Below are 20,118 nucleotides of genomic sequence, written 5' to 3'. Positions count from 1 at the left end.
ATGGATATGTTGTCTCATTTCCACTTAGGGATGTAGAGTGGTTGCAACTGCCCTGCCAGCCTCTGGTGCTCAGCCTTAACCTGCTGACATGTCAAGCACTGCTGCACAAATTTGGCAATCTCTCTCTTCATGCCACTCCACCAAAAATACTCTCGCAGATCCTTGTACATTTTAGTACTACCAGGATGAACCATATATAAAGATCTGTGAGCCTCCTCTAGAATCGTTCTCCTGATATCATCATCTGCAGACACACACAACCTGGTATGGAACCTCAAAGCCCCGTCATCAGAAATGCTGAACTCCTCTCTCTGACCATCCTGTACTCTAACTATCATCTCTGCCAATTCTGGGTCATTTTCTTGAGTGGCTTTAATCTTTTCATATAACGTAAGCTGCACAACCAGACTGGCAATAAATTCTTGAGGATCATTCTCCACTAACTTCATGTCGAGCCTTTCCAAGTCCATCTGAATTGGGTGCTGAATTACTACTTCTAACTGCACTGTACTTTCTGATTTACGGCTCAATGCATCAGCTACCACATTTGCTTTACCTAAATGGTAGCTAATGGTGCAATCGTAATCCTTGATAAGTTCTAACCATCTCCTTTGTCGCATATTCAACTCTTTTTGCATGAAAAAGTACTTTAAACTTTTATGGTCGGAAAATATTTCACATCTCTCACCATACAAGTAATGCCTCCAAATCTTTAGTGCATGTACTACTACAGTCAATTCCAGATCATGAGTAGGGTAGTTCTTTTCATACTCTTTCAACTGCTTGGAAGCATACGCTATCACCCTACCATGTTGCATCAATATATAGCTGAGCCTTTTCAAAGACACGTCACTGTAAATTACATAACCATCGACTCTTGATGGAATCGTCAGTACTAGTGCAGTGATGAGCCGCTACTTTATCATCCCATGCAAATTTGGCAATTTTCCTAGTCAAACGCATGAGAGGCCCTGATAAGGCGAAAGCCCCTCAATAAATCGATAGGAATAACCTATCAGTCCCAAGAAACTTCTGATTTCTTGAACGTTCTTCGGCCTGACCCAATTCACCACCACATCAATTTTACTGGGATCCACAGAAATACCATCTCCTGAGATCACGTGACCCAAAAACGACACTTTCTCTAACCAAGATTCACATTTACTAAACTTGACATACAACTTCATCTTCCTGAACGTCTATAGTACCTGTCTCAAGTGCACCTCATGATCCTCAAAACTCCCCGAGTAAACCAGTATAACATTAATAAAAAGCACAACAAACTAGTTTAAATACTAGTGAAAGACTCTATTCATCAAGTCCATGAACACAACTGGGACATTCGTCAAACCAAATGGCATAACGAGAAATTCATAGTGCTTATACCTAGTCCTGAAGGCTGTATTCGAGACGTCCTCTGCTTTTACCTTCACCTGATGATAGCCTGATTTGACGTCAATCTTGGAATACACTCGTATACCCTGGAGCTAATCAAACAAATCATCTATACAGGGTAGAGGATATATATGCTCTTAATAGTTACCATATTTATCTCCCTATAATTAATATACATCCTCATAAACCCATCTTTCTTCTTTACAAATAACACTGGAGCTTCACACAGCGATACACTAGGACGTATAAACCCCTTATCCAACAAGTCTTGCAACTGATCCTTTAATTTTCCCAATTCAACTGGAGCCATACGGTAAGGAACCTTAGATATCGGTGCTGTCCCTGGAGGTAAATCTATAGCAAAATCTACCTCACGATCGGGAGACAACCCAAGTAATTCTTCTCAAAAAATATCTGGAAATTCCCTTACCATTGGTGTACTGTCAAGTTTCGATTTATTTTCTGACACCTCCTTTACAAAAGCCATAAACCCTTGACTTCCGTCCAAGAGCAATCTGCTCGCCTGCATGGCTAACACTAACTACGATGAAGCACGCACACGTGAACCAACAAATCTAAATTCTTGTTCACTAGGGGGTCTAAAAATTACTTCTTTATGATGACAATCAATACTGCCGTGATTAACTGCCAACTAATCAATACCTAGTATTACATCAAACTCATACATATCTAATACGATCAAGTCAACTGGTAACACTCTCCCTTGAATTTCTATTGGATAACCCCTGAGCACTCTTCGACACCTCATCACTGAGCTTGACTGTGTAACTACTAACAATTCTACATCTAATAACTAGGTCTTATTTCTAGACAATTTGACATAGGTCATAGGAGACAAAGGAATTAGTAGCACCTGAATCAAATAAAACAATAACTTGATATGGTATAATAGTAAAAGTACCTGTCACTACATCTGCGGTAGTCTCAGCATCACCCGGTGTCAAAACATAAACCCTTGTTGGGGCTACATTCCTCTGCTCGCCTCTACAAGGCATCTGATAACCTCCCCGATAGGGTCTAGGAGCTGGAACCTGGATTGGAGGTCCTAGGCATGCTCGTGTCATGTGGTCGGGTCTCTCACGGCAATAGAAAACATCTCTCCCCACCCAACACTTCCCCAAACGTCGTTTTTTGCACGTCTAACACATCTGGTAGGTCTGCATACCTTGATTCTCACGAGATCTTGTCGTCTGTCTCTGATCTCCCCTATAACGATCTCATCTCCATAGGTCTCAATTGGAACCTGCCTAAAAACCCTAAGGCAAGGGCCTTTTTCTCTGACTCTGAGCTACAATACCTCTCTGCATGCAACTCTCAATAACCGTAGCCCTATCTACAACGTCTGCAAATGTCTAAGCCCGAAAACCAATAACCTGCTCAAACAAGTTCTGCCTCAAATCTTCTTCAAACTTTCTTACCTTTTTCTCCTCGTCTGATGCCAAATGCGAGGCGAATCGAGACCACTCAATAAATCGAGCTACGTATTGAGATACTGTCATCTACCCTTAAACTAAGTGCATAAATTCTGCTGCCTTTGCGCTCCAAACGATAACAGGGAAATATCGCTCGAAGAATAGCTCCTTAAATTGACTCCACGTCACCGGCACTAGATCTGACCTCTACTCCTCAATCAATCATGCTGATCTCCACCAGCGTTTTGCCTCTTCTGTCAGTTTGAACATCGCAAATACCACCTTCTGTTCGTCCATACATGGAAGCACTGTCATCGTCTCCTCAATGTCTTGGACCCAATTTTCAGCCATAATTGGGTCAGCTCCTTCAGCAAAAGATGGGGGCTTCATCCGTGTAAACTGCTCGATCGTGCAGTTATGCTCCCCTGAGTTCCTAGCCATCTCAGCCATTACCTGCTGCGTAACACTGCGCAATACTGCATCAATATCTCCACCTCCCATACTGGAAGGTCCTGGTCCATCTCCCTTAACGTTCGTACCATTGCTTCTTGAGTCCATCCTGAAAAACAAAGAACACACTTTAAAGACCTTATCTCCCGTACAAACCTATTCTATTTCATTCAACTGAAATCTCATATTCACACTTATCTATCCTCTTTGATCTTAATTCAAAATCTAATTCTACAACCTAGACACACGACCCGATAATAGTTTACTATGGCTTTCTTGAAATCGTCACCCTAGAAAAGACACAGAAACCACCACAAAAATCTTGTACCCAGACCATAGAACAAAACTTCAAATCATTTCCTATACTCTGGTATTGCTTCCACTGCACTCTAAAGTCTATAGAACCCAACAACCTAAGCTCTGATACCAAACTGTAACAACCTAATTTTACTTCCATATATTTTTTATTTTTTTCAAATGAATATATATGAACTATGAAATTTCGCTGCTCTAATACCATTTAATATAAATCAAACTATTATCATGGTCCAGATAGGACCCATGGAATCTGAGACACAACAATAACCTAAGCAGCGAAAAGCTGAATTCATAAAACCATAACCATATATATATATATATATATACACACAATACCAAAGTGTCAGAGGATTCCCCAAAATATACACACTACTATTTCCAAAAATACCCTCAACTGAAACTAGGGCTATACAAAATAACCTCCCAAATTTACTCACCCTACTAATGCGGCAGTACAGTAGCCCCCTCTATCTGCGATTCTGATCCGCTCACCTAACTGGTTTACTTGAAAAATATTAAATCACTGGGATGAGACAATGCTTAGTAAGACGAAATATGCTATTACTAGTATATGAAAAATGAGTTACATATTAGAAAAACCTAATTTAGATATACTGTAGATAACTGAATCTGAGAAAACATGTGAAAATAGTGTACTGCTTAGTTCATATATATGATACTTAACATGACTATTTCTAGAATTTTTCTATTCATAATACTTTTAATATTCATAAGTACATCCACTGTTTCTATAAATCTGATTATACATATAATAATTAATAAAAATTCCCTGGATGGTTGTATGTCATGATTTAACCCCTCATGACAGGGTTGTGCGGCCCGTAGGCGGGATTTATCACTGGCTAGCCTATCTAGATAAATCACTATACTCTGAAAGTTAAATCGGCCTCCTCAAGCCTAACTAACGGGAAGCCTATCCACAACATAGGGATGATCGAATGCTATAAATCCACATATTATCTAAGTTATATGGTTACACTTTGAACTGTAAATAGCTATGGTACCATGCTCTATAAATTGATCTGTAATGGTCCATCAGGGTCTGATACTATATAATACATTTCTATATAAAATCTATCTATTTTACCATGATTTTGTATCAACTGTAATAACCATCACGCTGTAATAAACTGTATTTCTGTATCAACTGTATTTCTTCATGTCATAGTTCTATGATCTATATATCATGGTTCTGTAAAACTGTATTATTATGGTACTATGAAAACTGTAAAACATCTTCCTGTCTGTATAATACTTCTTTATTAATGTAAAGCTTCCTAAAAAGCTTTCTTCAATCCAATTTGAAATTGGATTCAACTCCTACACCTCTCAGCTCACTCTTTGTTTCTCTCTGTACGCTCTCTCTCACCTCACGTCCCTCCTCCGTCTCTCTCTCTTCTCTTCTTAATTTCTCGGCAGATAATCGGTCGATCGGGAAACGGAAAGTGTCATTGGATTCCTAGCTCCACCACCGACATTTCTACTAAAGCAAATTTTTCATGGGAGCGGCGTAGGCACCACTCCTAGGGAAAGGTATATTTCCTCTAAATCTTTAATTTCTCTTTAAATCTACCGTTAAATCAACGATCAAACACCACTACGAGGTCCGATCGTCGTCATTTTGGCGTAAGTAAATTTCCAATTAGGGTTTTCTATGCCCCACTCCAAAGCAAGAGTGAGATTTGAAAAATTAGGTAAATTGGTTATATTTGAGAGTATAATTATTTATTTGAAATTTACGGGTTTAGGAAATATTAAAATAATATTTTCTTTAGAATTGATTTAATGGAATTAGGATTCTTGATTCAGGGTCTGGGTGAAAGCCGCAGGCATCAGTTTGAGATTATTGTTGGCGTAGTTTAAAAAATCAGGTAAGGGAATAAATTAAGTCAAAATTTTTATGAAAATACTTATTATTCTACAACATTATATTTTAGAAATTATGTATGATATGAAATTATGTTTGGAAAAATTACTGATGTTTATAGGGAATGTTCATATATATATATATATATATATATATATTATCAGGGAAAATAGTTTAATTTGTGTGGCATGGGTATAAAATCTTATGATTCATGTGATAGCAAAATGTTATATTTTCATAACCTTCATGCTATTATTGTTTTTGGGAAATGGTTAAAATAGTACAGGAATTATATTTTTCATAATTTATAAAATGGCGCAAAGGCCGTAATTTATGAAATGGCGCAAAGGTCGTAATTTATGAAATGGCGCAAGGGTCGTAATTTATGAAATAGCACAAGGGCCGTAATTTATGAAACGGCGCAAGGACCGTAATTTATGTGAAATTGCGCAAGGGCCATAATTTATATAAAATGGCGTAAGGGCCATTAATTTATATGGTATGATATGAAATGTCGGCGCAATGACCGTAATGAAAGATATGTTATTTTTATGAAAATATTATTATGTTAGATATTATGGTGAAACAGTTATGTTCAGCATATGAAACATAGTATATGATAGTAGAACCCAGATGGTTTGGTTTAGTTCAGTTCAGCTTTCAGGAGTATGGTACCATAGGAGATTGGTACCATATATGTATTCAAATTATGTTAGTTCTATCACATGTCGCAACGGGCTATAGGAGATTGGTAGTTGATGTGGTTTCAATGTAAAGTTGTAGACATCCCTCTGGCTGTCCGGACCAGGGTGGGGCGGGCCCATCATACTTATAGACTTATATTGATCTAACATGGTCAGCCAGCCAGTGCTAGGTCCCGCCTTCGGGCCACACAACCCAATCATGTGGGGGTAATACATGGCATTAGCTAGCTATCCATCTTGAGATTTATTTCCCGTATTATACAGTAATATAAGATATTTTACATGTACAAATATATAGCATGACATGTACGCTACTTTCAAATATGTTTATTCAGTATTTATCACACAGATTTCTCATAAATGATTTATGTACAGTATATGCTTATAACACGTGAAATACCCATGTTGCAATATATTGATATTAGTTAATTTCTCTTACTAAGAGGTGTTTCAACCCAGCTCTAAAATATTTCAGGGAATCCAGGTAGAGGAGCGGATGGAGCTCCACGGCACTAGTGGTTACCTGATCTACCCTGCTAGAAGGGTAAGTCGCTATGATAGGGTCAAATGGGCTTTTGGGTAGTGACCCTAGGGAACTTTATGATCATTTTGGGATGTGTGTATATTTATATGACTGGTTGTAAAACTCTAGTATTGTATTTGGACGGTTGGTTTGTTTATGTATATGATGTATGTTTTCTCCTGCTAGGGTGTCAGTGATATATGACATGTAACGATCCGAATTTAAATTGGAAATTTGAGTAATAAAGAGAGAGGGAAATAGAGACAAAAACAGAATGAGGCTGTAAACTTCGTTGACGAACACAGGGTTTCGTCGACGAAGGCTTAAAGGATTTCGTCGACGAACACAGGGTTTCGTCAACGAAGAATTACCGAGAGGGGATCTGGAGCCGACTGAATTTTGTCGACAAAGACTGGATTTCGTCGAAGAAATTTGTGAAGAACTCGTCAACGAAGGTCGGGCTCATCGACGAATTCCACCGCCTATAAATATGAAAAATTCGATTTTGTATTCATTTTTCACACTCCTCTCTCTCCTCTTCGGCCCTCTCACTCTCTCACTTCAATTTTGGGCTGATTTTACGCCGGATCGAAGATCTGAGGCTACCACGACGCTCCTGGCAAAGTTCCCTACAAGTTTGCCGGAGCAAATTGTTGAGGAAACGAAGTTGGAAATCATCCTAGAGTTGAGGTAAGGCTTTTTAAGTCAAACTAGACTTCATGGTAGTTATAGAAATTGACGTACGCATGAAAATACTGATGTTTAATATTGGGAGTTTTGAGTTTCAGGGTGTTGATCAGGAACTCATACAGGGGTTAACCTATGATATTTTGGGGGCTTTCTCAGTAGCCAGGTAAGGGAGTAAGTAAAGCAGTTCTTTTCCATGCAAACTATTATTGATTATGAGTAGATTTATTTTCAGAAAAACATAAGATATATTCATTTATTATGAATGAAATGTACGATTGGGAAAATACTGCTATGATGCTTAAAAAGTATATGTATATATGAGATGTCAAAAAATTATAATTTTAAAATATGAAGTATGACTTTTAATAGAGCATGTGTGGCATGAATATTATTTTACGTAAAATGAGATATGATATGAATGCTTTTACGAGTAAAATACAATTTCAGGTATTTTGGAAAGATGGGTTATGTTATATTGAGTTGACGAATATATGATAAATGAGTTATTTTCAAATGTAAATACCTTAAATGTATTTGGCGCGAGGCCATATTTATGTTATCAGCACGAGGCCGTATTTATATGATTTTGGCACAAGGCCATGTATTTATGCTATCGGCACAAGGCCGTATTGATATTATTGGTGCGAGGCCATATTTACTATGATTTTGGCACGAGGCCATACGTATGATTTTAGCGCGAGGCCGTATCTATGTTTTCGGCACGAGGCCGTAATGATATTATGTATGATCATGTATTATATGTTATCACAACCAGGATATTAGTTTAGTTCAGACCAAGAGCTCGGTACCGTAGCTATGGGTAGATTAGATTTGGCACGAGGCCGTATTAGTGCTAACCATCCCACGAGGAGATGGGAGATAGATAGTCGATGTGGCTTTTAGTAGAGTGTGGACGTCCACCTTGCAGTCCGGACCAGGGTGTGGTAGACCCATCGTACTTACAGACATATTTGATTCGGCAATGGTCGGTCAGCCATTGTAGGGTCCTGCCTTCGGGCTGCACAACCCATCATGGGGGGTAATACATGACATTAGTTAGCTATTCATCCTGGATTTGTTTTCAATATTACGAGTTATAACAGATATTTATGTATGTTATGATTTATTAACGAATATGAAAATACATGATTATCCAGCATGATATTATGATTATTTTCAGAGTTATGAAATGTACTGTATATGTATAAGCACTCTAAATATTCATGTTACCACACAGTTGTATTTAGTTTACTTTCCCTTACTGAGAAGTGTCTCATCCCTAACATTAATATATTTTTCAAGAAACCCAGAGAGACCGACGGGTTAGGGCCACCGTTGAGTGATTGGTTCTTCCCTACTAGAAGGGTAAGCCCTGAGCTAGGACTAGGAGATTTTGTTGCATAGTCCTAGTGTTATTTTGACTTTTTGGAGATTGTACATATGAACAGTATATTGATGTTAATATAAAGCTCTATTATGTTTTCTGGATGAATGTATGGATTTTTATGTTTACTGCTGCTAGGTTTTCCGCTGTGTATGACAGGTATCCCCATTACCCCTGGGTTCGGGTTGACCATTTCATTTATTATGTGATATTTTATATTAAGAAATTTAGGGACGTTACATGACAAGTTTATTCCCCAGTACTCGCGGGTCTAGGTGGATTATGTTTATGGTTATCATGATTATTGGCATGCTATTATGTGAAGAAAAAAAACATATGTGGAAATTAGACAGGTTGTTACAGTTTGGTATTAGAACTTAGGTTGTTAGGTTCTGTAAACTTTAGAGTGCAGCAAAAATAATACCAGCGTATAGGAATGGATTTTGATGAAAGTAGAAGATGGGTAGATTGAAATATAAGTAAGTTATTTTTAGAGGATAAGATTGGGAATTTGGGGTTCTATCTTGCGGCCTGTAGGCAAGAACTCCGTGGTTGTTTCTGTGTTTTTCCTGGGGTGAGGATTTCAGGAAAATCATGGATTTTATCACCGATTTTTGTTTCTGAGTGATAGGATTGAATCCTAAATTGGGATTGAGGATGATAGAATGAATGGTCATAGAAGATTATTTTTGGATGCTAGTGTGTTAAGTGTATTAGTGGTATTACGTAACATCACCCAGCAAGTGATGGAAGAAATGACTAGGAGTTTAGGGGAAGGGAGCTCCATGATTGAGCAGTTCATGTGTATGAAGCCCCGTCATTTTTCGAAGGGGCCAACCCATTAGTGGCTGAGAATTAGGTTTAGGATATTGAGGACATGTTGGCAGTGCTCCCTTGTTGGAATTGGTGTGATCCCAAGATGGGGGGTGAATTGGGTTTTAAAATATTTTTCTCTAATTTAAAAAATTACGCCGATTCACCACAGTTCATATCCCATTCAATATTGAAAATGTGTACGTACAACGACTAAACTATTAGTGTGTGCATACTTACACGTGTGCTACATATCTCATTTAAATTAGTTATGTGTGCATACAAGATGGTTATAACAAAACATGTACAAGCATACACATACTGAAATTTAAGTGCAGGAATTTAAATAAGATAGAAAGAGAATGACACATAGATTTGTTAACGAGGTTTGGCCAATATTGCCTATGTCCCTGCCTTGGGCATACCCCCTAAGGATTCTACTATACATGCTCACTTAACCAAGCGGAGCAGAATCCTTTTACATCCTCTTCTTACGGGGCAAGAAAAACACCAACTCAATTACTAGGTTGAGTCAAACTAGTCTCACTTACGGGGCTGAGACTCTCCAGTTCAATTTCAGGTTGAACCGAACCGGTCTCATTTACGAGGTTGAGACTCCCCAGTTCAAGTCACGGGTTGAACTCAACCGTTACAATAAAAACGTTTTTGTACATATGAAGATGCTTCTAAATACAAGCATGGATGTACACACTAAGCTCATAAAAATATACACTCCAATGATATGAAATAATGCTCAGGGGAGTAAGGGTGTTTAATTATATTTAAACCATAATAAAAAATTTTCTCTAAAAAGATATTTCAATAATAATATAAGAGAACCTAGGATTTTGCTCTTTCAATAATTTTTGCACAAATAGAATGTGTATGAAAATTAAGTACTATGTTCTCCAATAAAGATTTATGCAATTGAGAAATACTTGGAGAATCTAGGAATTAAGTTCAAGAAAATATTTGTACAACAAACAATTTTCTCCTAAAAATATTTATCAAAGAAATAACTGAGAGAAAACCTAAGCAATACTCTCAAAAATATTTTTCAAAGATTTGGTGCCTAGTGAGAATATGTGCTGATAAAATGTCCTAAATAACATACTCCCCTTAAAGATGATTTTGAAATAAAGGCATGAAAGAGAGATGGAGAGATTTGCAAAAAATATTTTGTCCCAAAAGAATGATTTAAATAGTTAAAAAACATTTTGGGGGAACTTTGATTAACAATGGATTAGAGAGAAAATTTGGGTCAATCAAAGTTTCTAATTAGAGTTATAAATGGGGTATTTATAGAATTTTTGGAAAATTTGACCGTTGGGAACACGCTCGGTGTTTTGGAAAAGATTAATTAAATTTTAATGAAATTTTAAAGCTTTAAAAAAATTCCAACCCAAGAGCATCAGTTAACCGAAGGAAGTTCGGTTGACCGAGCTGTGCTGAGTTCGGTCGACCGAGCATAAATTGAACTACAAGTTCGGATGACCGGACATTGAGGTTCTAGGGCGATTTTTCTATTTAGCGCGGTTCGGTTGGCCGAGAACCTTTTGTACTAACAAGTTCAGTCGACCAAACCATTGAGTTCTTACACATGGGAACTCAGTCGACTAGGGCGTTGTTATGCATTTTGGGCTCGGTCAACTAGATGGTCAATTTGTTGACTCCTAAGAGTTCGATCGACTGGGTGAAAATGAACTGGGCAAGTTTGGTCGACCAGGCAATGGTCAAACTATTGACCTAGTCCCAGTTCGATCAACCGGAAGGAATTGTATTAGAGAGTACGGTCAACCGAATGTGCCTATTTAGTGCATTTCAATCCTATTTAAGCATGCAATCACCCTATTCAAATGGCTATACATATATATATGCATGAGTGAGTGTCCTAGGGTCATTTCTAGGTCCTTTTTAGTAGGACATCGAAAAAATCCAGCAGGTCGACTAAAGGGTGATCCCTAAGGTCATTCGGTTCCCTATGGTCAAACTACGGCCATCTGATCATATAATTCATATCATGCAGATGCATGCATTATTACAGACTAGAGATATGAAAAATAAATGCAATACAAATAAAATAAGCATCTTCTTCGTCTTTTTGCTCTTTTGACTTCATAGAAGGTGTTTGATCGTATAGTTTTTAAGTCCTGCAAGCTTCAATCGTTGTTTCCTTATGTGTGTCCATCTAATAAGATCCCCTCTTTCGGAGGTCTTATTGTACATACTAAATCTCACATCATTTCACATTTTCTTTTAAAATTTTAATATTTATTTGATTTATTTAGGAGTTAATTAAGACCATTAGATTCAATTTAGGGATAATTCATAGTTAATTAGGTATCGTTCATAGAACGGGTGTGTAGGGGGTGCTAGTACCTTCCCCTTACATAACTATATTCTTGATCCCAACGCTGGTAAAAGTAGATCAAGATTATTGATTCTTTAGTCCTTGGATTAGTTTAGAAATCAATCAACAAGTAATAATTAGGTAAACTAACTGCACTTAGGTAAATAACAGGTTAGTGGCAACTCCATCGAACCTTTGATATTATTATTCCACACCATACATAACCCTTTTCCGAACACATAGACACACACACAAATTATTCGAACACACATACACACAAACATGTGTTTTCTATTATATGTTGAGATTCTACATGTTGTGCTTTGGCATGTCTAGAGTTCACATTATTTTATGTACTCTCAACATTGGAGGGTTTTGAATGCTAAACACATGTGCATATGCAGTTATAAGAAAATTCAAAATAAAATAAATTTTCAATAAAATTTAAAATTTCTATGGCAACCCTATATCACTATGAGAAATTATATATGCAACCTACCCTCCATATTTGTGTGCTATTTTTTAGTCATTAAACATGTGACAAATCAATTCACTCTTTACATGTTTTATATTAATGATTACCACGTGTTTAACATTTAGAAAACAAACACATGAACACGCAAAGAGATAAACCCCTTGTATAATTTCTCTATAAGTAGGTTATTTTGGAGTTAATAGGCATGTTGATTGTGTTTTCACCTCTCATGGGAACAATTAATGGTAATTGAATACATTGTTCTAGTCATATAAAATTATTTTTGAAATGTAATTGGTCCTAAAAATTTCGTAATGATTAAGGACTATATCCTCTCATTGTATCATTAATCATGATGTTTTTGGTGGAAATTAAGAAATTTAATTGGGTTATATATTTAGAAATTCAGATACCTTATTGGTATCAAACTTTTGGATGGTATAATATTTTGTTACTTTATTATAGAAAAAAAAAATTGATTTGACATTATAGTTAGGGACTCTTAGGCTGAAGTTCAGTGACATGGGAATTTTAGTTTTGTATCTCAAAATTGATTAGACCATAAAAGATTGATCTTAGCATCCTAGTTCGGGATCCTTAAACAGAATTTAGTGACTTGGAATTTTAATTTTGTGTCCTAAACTGTTTGGATAGTTTGGAATATTAGTCATAGTTTGATTTTGCTATCAACATGTATGGTAAGTACAAACTTTGATTATTTCCCTAACTTTCTGCCCCGACATCATGTCCAAGACCAATTTTTGAAAGCTAGATTAAGCGCTTTTGGTTTATGTTGTTTTTGAACATCAACACGTAGTGTTGATAAGCATAAAACCTTTTGAGTTGTAGGCTTACTGTCCATGTTTATTGTGTGATAATTAAAAAAATTATTATATTCCTTGTAATGAATTTAATCTACAGTGTATTTATCTTTTCGAGTGCTATTGAACTGCACACGCAGGCGAGTGTACATAACCCTTCACATAATTGAAAATTATGTTTTGAAAAGCTTAATCGAGGCTCGCCTCAAAATGCCTTGAGGCTCAATCTTAAATACCAAATCTTTAAAAGGTTAATGCATTACATGCTAGAACTTATGCATTTGTACAAAAAGCACGTCTTTTGCGCCTTTTCATTTGAGGTCTAAGCATTTTGGGTGTGTGATTCTCAAATAAGATTTGACTAGAAAATTTGAACTCCATGTTTATATAAAAATAATGTCGTAATATGAATTGATTTCTAAAAATTCTTGAATCTCAATCTTTCCAAAATAACTCAGTTGTATCTTAGATCTTGAAAAATAATTTAAACTTTATAATGATGTAGCTATCTTGTCCTTATTTAACGGATTCAAGTTAGTAATTTTGAATGGCCAAAAGTAGTTTACAACTTAAAGTTGAATTTTTTTTTTTTTATATTATATCTGTGATTTTCTTAATTTTTCTTTATTTTTAAAGTATATGCAATTTATTTACATGTTTTTATTTCAAAATAAAATCCTCAAAAAGGCTTGCACTGTCAAGAAAATATTAAAGAAAATACGCTCCCAAATTTTGAAATTGTATAGAATTTTCATAAGAAAATATTAGTATGGGAGGTTTTAATATATGATAATAGGATAATCAGCAACTACTAAAATATTACAAATGTTAAAATAGGTAATAAAATATCATATATATTAAGATGCTACAAAAAGTAATACCCTATATATCAAAACACTCAAAATACCTCAATAAGTTATATATATGCTAATACACTAAAAATACCATAATAAATAGTCCCCTATGTATTAAAATACTAAGAGATACCGCCAATCGGTTATTCATGCTAATATACAAAAGATACTGTAATAAGTAGTCCTCTATATATATTAAAATACTAAGAATATCAATAATAAAAATAAAATGCTCGGGTTGAAATATCTGGCTTTATGCTTCGCCTAGGGAAAAAACTATTCTAGAAGAACAAAATTCTATTTGAATAATCAACAGAGCGAATTGTTCAACATTTATTCAGTTTTAAAAAGATCAGTGAGGTTTTTTCCCCATGTACTCTGTAACCACAACTTCTAGCTACCAACATCACAATCAATATAGATTAGTATTTTCATGCACACTGCATGTGTGTGTATGTATATATATATATATATATATATATATATACTTCAGCAGTCCATAGTACAAAACACATAATTCCAATCTTTGAAATGAGGAAAAACAAATGTTTGAAGGAAACAGGGCAAGCAAGACAGCACACCAAGTCTTTTTCTTCTATTTTCTGCGTTTGATTTTGTTTTCTATGTGTTTCCCAGTGGTGAATGAGCGGGAGATGGAAATTCTTACCAAACTATGTCTGCACTTGATTTGGTATCACTGGAGGAATTCTCTTAGATGCAAGCTTTCTGCAGCGCTCAAAGATGCTGTCATACATTAGATCGAATTGAACTCCGGCTCTCTCCCGATTCAAAACAAAAAAAATATGATCAGCTTCCACAATCTTGTAGTACCTGCACCAACACAAAATCCATCCCTAAGTAGGCATATACATAGAATCCATAATAAGTCTTAAGAAAAAAAGGCCCATGAACGGAATGGAACACAAGGAATCAAAGCAATGGTATCACACTTTTTCCCATCACAACGTACAAAAACTTTAAAATTTCTTTTTGGGGTGCCTTCGCACAAAGCTCCACAAGGAGTGTGTTGTAACAGCAACCCAACTTTAAGGGGAAAAAAATGTTATGATTTCATGCCTAAGGTCTTTTCTTTTAAATTAAGGTTATGGTATCAAGCAAAGAAACTGCTCTGATACCTTAAGGTATTTTCCTTCTTTTTGAAACCATTCATAAAACTGACATTTTCATTTCCATTTCATGCTATTGGCATATCAAACATTTTATCTGTCGAACACTAGAATGAAATGTCAAGCTGATAGAAGCAACTATTGTTTCCTCCTCTTGGGGGGTGACTTTGGAGTGAAATGATAGAATTTCAACTTTTTTTTTAAATAAAGCTATGGAAGTCCTCAGAGATAATCACTTCATCATGCATTTTGTGAAGTAGGGATTTAAATTTTCTGCTGTGTCGAAGCATCAGAAATTTAGATAAAATGTCAAATTTCCCTCTTCTTTTTTGAAATATCATAACAATTTTAGAACCATGAATTACATTTCAGATGAGGGAGATGAATTCATATGCCAGATAAGCCATATGTCCAGGAACTGTACATAGATGATGCTAACAACAGAAAAGGATAAATGATGGTGTTGAGGAGAATAACAAACCAGATGCCTGGTTCCAAAGGCTGACACTCAGAATCATTTGCAATGAAACAATTTGGGTGCTCAACAGGGAGACGGGGGTGCGTCATGGATATGGTATTGAGTGCTCCATCATTGTCCTGCCAATCTTCGTCCCTGCATATTCATTTATGTGAGGCATGAGCTACCTATAAAATTGTTTTACCCAAGATATTTAGTTTTTTCTTTCATAATAATTAGGGAGCTGAACTCGAAAAGAGTTTCATGATTTGTTGAAAGCAGCGCAAAATTCTTAAATTACAAAATTCCAGGTAGACATCAAAATCATTCTAAAACATTAAAAAGTGAAATTTGGGATAGCTGGTTTTCAAAATGGTTTGGAGTGGCAAGTCTGAACTACATAGGAAATTTCATACATCTAAACGTCAAGTTTGTCCAGAATCTCAAAAAATGAAGTAAGAAACGAAAAACAGTTGAGAAGTTCCTGAAATTTCCTCAATACAAAACAATACATGTATATTGGAAAAGAGAAAGTAGGGAATGTGCTGTAGAATAATAAATATCAGGACAACTATAAAGAATTCAGAACACACCTATAACCTTTGTATGGGGGCTCAACATCAGCAGGATAACGCCATTGACTAAGCTGCAAGGTTTTCAACCAAAGCAAGGGGTGGATTCCATGTAAACTAGAAGGAATTATGATACCCATGAATTTCCTAGTTCCCTTGGCAGCATAGCTGAAGTAGAATGTATTTGGATATGTCTTTAGAAGGGAGTTGGTTTGTGTAGTCCCTTGAATTGTAAGATCAGGAAGGATCCAATCTCCTGATGCAAAGGGACCTGCATTCCCCAAGAGGCCATCTACAAGACCTGAAATTCCTGTTTTCTTCCACGACATATTGAAGTGATCGAACCCAAAATTGTAGTAAGATTTTATTAAGCCAATGTCAAACCAATCCAGAAATGCTACTCCTATGCGGCACAGCTGAAGTAGAGACACAGGTTTCATATATCTCCAGTCTCCTGGCCTAATTTAAATCAAAATAAACCACAAGGCGCAGTCAGGATCCAGAAATCATTTTGCATAGGGATTGATGACTTGAGCTAGATACATACATACAAAAGGAAATGGTGAAAGTAGAGACAACATAGGAAGCACTAATTTCTCATAGAGTTGGGCAACAATTAGAAGTAATGAAATTTGCCTTCCCAAAAATGTTCTACGAACTCAAATCAAACACATTTTCCTCAACACCTGACAGATTGTTGAGAGGACTCCGACAAGGCTGCCATTTTACTTTGACAAAAATATAGCTTAACTTTATACTTTCATGTCACAATACTAATGTTAATATGAATGATTCCTCTGATAAATTAACAAGCTGCTACAACAGTGTCTTCCAAAAGCTGGAATTCACAGTTATTAAAACCTTGCAAAACTTGTCACATGTATCATGAAAGAAAAATTTCACTAGTGTGTTGTTATTTAGAGATACCTCAATTTCTATAAAATGATCAATGATGTGAATATGCATCTTAATCTTAAGTGGAAGGCTTACTGCATCCCATCTGTGTAGGCTCTCGTGCTCCCATTAAAAGCTCCAGATATGGAAGTAATGCTTAACACCCAGTCCTCAGAAGTGTTCTCATACCCCTCAAATGCCTGAAAGTACAATACATATATGCAACTTTTAAACTTTATATAGAGACTATTCACAATTTCGTATATGTGTCGGTTTTTTATTGAAACTAAAAAATGGGATTAACCTTGTCTGCGAGCATTTGCTGCAAAACCCGAACAACCTGTGCTCCGGCGGAGTGACCCACAAAGTGAACAGGGTGATCCTCATCCCATTCGGGATAGTTCCCTTCACGCCCCAAAATATTTCACCAAACAAAGACAAGCAAAACCAGAAATTAGTATATTCTACAGATAATTTCATCAAGGTCAAGGCGAGAATTAGTGAAAGAAATTAGGCTAAATCAAAGTAGCTTGATCTTTCAGGCTTGAAATTTGAACCTTGGTCATAAACTCGTCCAAACTGTGAATGCCCAGCAGCCTTGCTGTGCTCTTCTCCATAGTCAACTTTCCCACCTTTCAAATAGTAGAACAATTCGCGAGCCCTGAAAGACATCTAACACCCATTACAGTAATGCCCATATACATACATACATATATACATGTATAATGAACCTCGATTGAAGTTTTTGAGCTTTAAGCAAAATACCCACCTGTCATGAATGCTGGTTAGTGCACCCAAATCAGGCACCAGAACCCTTTCAAGCTTCTTCTCCGCCCCAGCAAAATAAGGTAAGCCTCCCATTTTCTGCTTAGAGTTGAGAATACAAATCAAAAACCCAGTTCAAGAAAATGAAACAGAATACAATCCAGAGAGAGAAAAGAAAACTTGGGAAAAAAGAAAAAGAAGCACCAAATGAAGAGCACACCAAAAACCGTTTCAAAAAAAAAAAAAGATGAATACGGAAAATCGAGGACATACCCCTTTCCCGAATCCAAGAATTCCATGAACCAAGACCACCGGCGGCAGATCATCAACGCTACTGTCCTCTCTGAGCGATTCCTCCTTCACCTCAATAATCGTATTGAGCTTAAAATACTCATTCAGAGCATTTGAGAGATCGAAAACCACAGCTGTGCTGGCAAAGTAAAACCCATACGTCAAATGAATCACAGTGCTCACGAGCAGCTCCAACCATTCCAGTATGGTCATTAACAATCCCCCCATCGTTAATTTGCAGTAATCGAACAGTGGCATCTGATCTATCTAGCAGGTCAAAATTTGAACAATCCCCACAAAGAATGTATTAATAAAAATTAGGCAACTTGGAAGTCTTCTCCTTTCGATCCTTTCCAAGAAGCTACTCTCAAAGCATTCTATGGTTTTTAAACCCCATTTCATTTTATAGCCGCACGCCAAACAGTAATAATTGCTTCTCATGCCGCGTCCCTACCGCCTACTCCCAGAATTTGGGCTGTCCATTTTTTAAAAAAATTATTGTTGCAAAAGTTTCAACTCGGAAGTCAGGGGTGATCAACGTCTAGAGGCAATACCTAATAATTTATACCCACTCTTCTCTTCTCCATGGACAGGAAAAAGAGACAACGTGGTGTGAGTGTGCGACAACCACCTACCCGCGCGTTGGACACTTATGAGGAACAGATGTAGAAGCTTATTGCAAAGTAATGCAAGAAAATACTTGCATACAAAACTATTAATAATATTTTAAAAACATTTTAAAACACTTAATCTTAAAAATATTGACAGCCAAATGATTAACGAGAATGATCACTTTATAATGCGATAGATTTGAAAATGAGCATTTGTTTAATTAGGTTTTTAATCTGTTTCAATTTTCAGTTTATTGTATTGAACAAGAATGTCAAAATTAAAATTAAATTATTTCCATGCACACATGGTTCATGAAATTGTAAGTAATAAAATTGTATTTGATGAAATAATGTCCATAAAAATGTTTATTTTATGAAAGATTGGGACTTTCTTAGTAGGCGATCTTCATAAGTTGTACATGAAGAGTGTCGCGACATCCCAGGCACGAGGGTGCCTCCGGGTGGGCAAATGAAAAATAATTTTAATATTTTTGAGAAAATTAAATATTGGAGTCGCCACTAACTTTTTAGAGTGTAATTAAAACACATGATTGTCACTCATTTAAAGGTAGAATTGGTCTGCGTATACCAAAGTAGGATTCGAGAGTTCAGTTATGTGAGAAGAAGGTACTAGCACCCCCTACACATATGTTCTACGAACGATACCTAATTAATTAAAAATGATCCCTAATTAAATTTGATAGCCTTCTATCTTACTCCCTTTGAAAATTTACAAAAAAACATAAATATAGATAAATAAACTATACAAATATTCACGTAGCATATATAATATAAGTAATCCCAGAATTAAGGCACGTAAGGCTAAAAAAACTCGTACCCCTTTTTGAAATCATCGAGAATGAAAATCAAGAAAATATTTTATGAAAATAACTCCCAGATTTATTTCAAACAGGTCGTAGAATTTTTCTAAATATCAAGTAAAATTTTCAAAAAATTTTAGGATGTTTTAGGAATCATTCGGGATGAAAAGTGTGCAAAAGCAATTTGTTGAGCTCAAAAATATTTTTTTGATTTTTCTTTGCTTTTTCTAATTTTTTGTGATTTTTCCATATTTTTCCTGAATTTTTAATCAAAGACAATACAAAAATAAAGAAAATGAAGAAACCTATTCAAAATCGGTTCAAAGGGTCAACCGATTCATGAGAGGCAGGTCTAGGTCAACGGTTAGGCCACGTGTCGCCTTCCGGGTGAGTCCATGTAGCACACACAAAACACGTACATTCCCCTATTCAAATTCGCAGGCCCTGAGGTCACGTCACTTGGCTGCGTGCTGGCCATCAAA

The 20,118-nt window shown here is 36.2% G+C and overlaps 1 protein-coding gene across 5 annotated transcripts in view; it reads right to left on the bottom strand.

Annotated features, from left to right (window-relative positions):
• Positions 1-18,740, bottom strand: part of LOC131145080 (uncharacterized) — a 44,238-nt gene extending 25,498 nt beyond the window's left edge. For 2 of the 5 annotated variants that reach the window (XM_058094146.1, XM_058094149.1), the window contains exons 1-8: positions 18,187-18,740; positions 17,918-18,012; positions 17,706-17,809; positions 17,453-17,553; positions 17,245-17,348; positions 16,276-16,713; positions 15,707-15,838; positions 14,766-14,929 (exon numbers count right to left, since the gene is read on the bottom strand). In XM_058094146.1, the coding sequence (XP_057950129.1) occupies positions 14,770-14,929; positions 15,707-15,838; positions 16,276-16,713; positions 17,245-17,348; positions 17,453-17,553; positions 17,706-17,809; positions 17,918-18,012; positions 18,187-18,462 (1,410 nt within the window). In that variant the 5' untranslated portion in view covers positions 18,463-18,740 and the 3' untranslated portion in view covers positions 14,766-14,769. Of the gene's footprint in view, positions 1-3,884; positions 4,101-8,110; positions 8,420-14,492; positions 14,930-15,706; positions 15,839-16,275; positions 16,714-17,244; positions 17,349-17,452; positions 17,554-17,705; positions 17,810-17,917; positions 18,013-18,186 lie in introns of those variants that run through there. The other 3 variants (XM_058094147.1, XM_058094145.1, XM_058094144.1) reach the window with 3 other exon arrangements.
• Between the last annotated feature and the right edge of the window lie 1,378 nt (positions 18,741-20,118).

The sequence above is a fragment of the Malania oleifera genome, chromosome 12, assembly GCF_029873635.1.
Source record: "Malania oleifera isolate guangnan ecotype guangnan chromosome 12, ASM2987363v1, whole genome shotgun sequence".
In the NCBI taxonomy this organism is placed as follows: Eukaryota; Viridiplantae; Streptophyta; class Magnoliopsida; order Santalales; family Ximeniaceae; genus Malania; species Malania oleifera.
The sequence above is the reverse complement of the archived record's forward strand: the minus strand, read 5'-3'. Positions and strand labels throughout refer to the sequence as shown.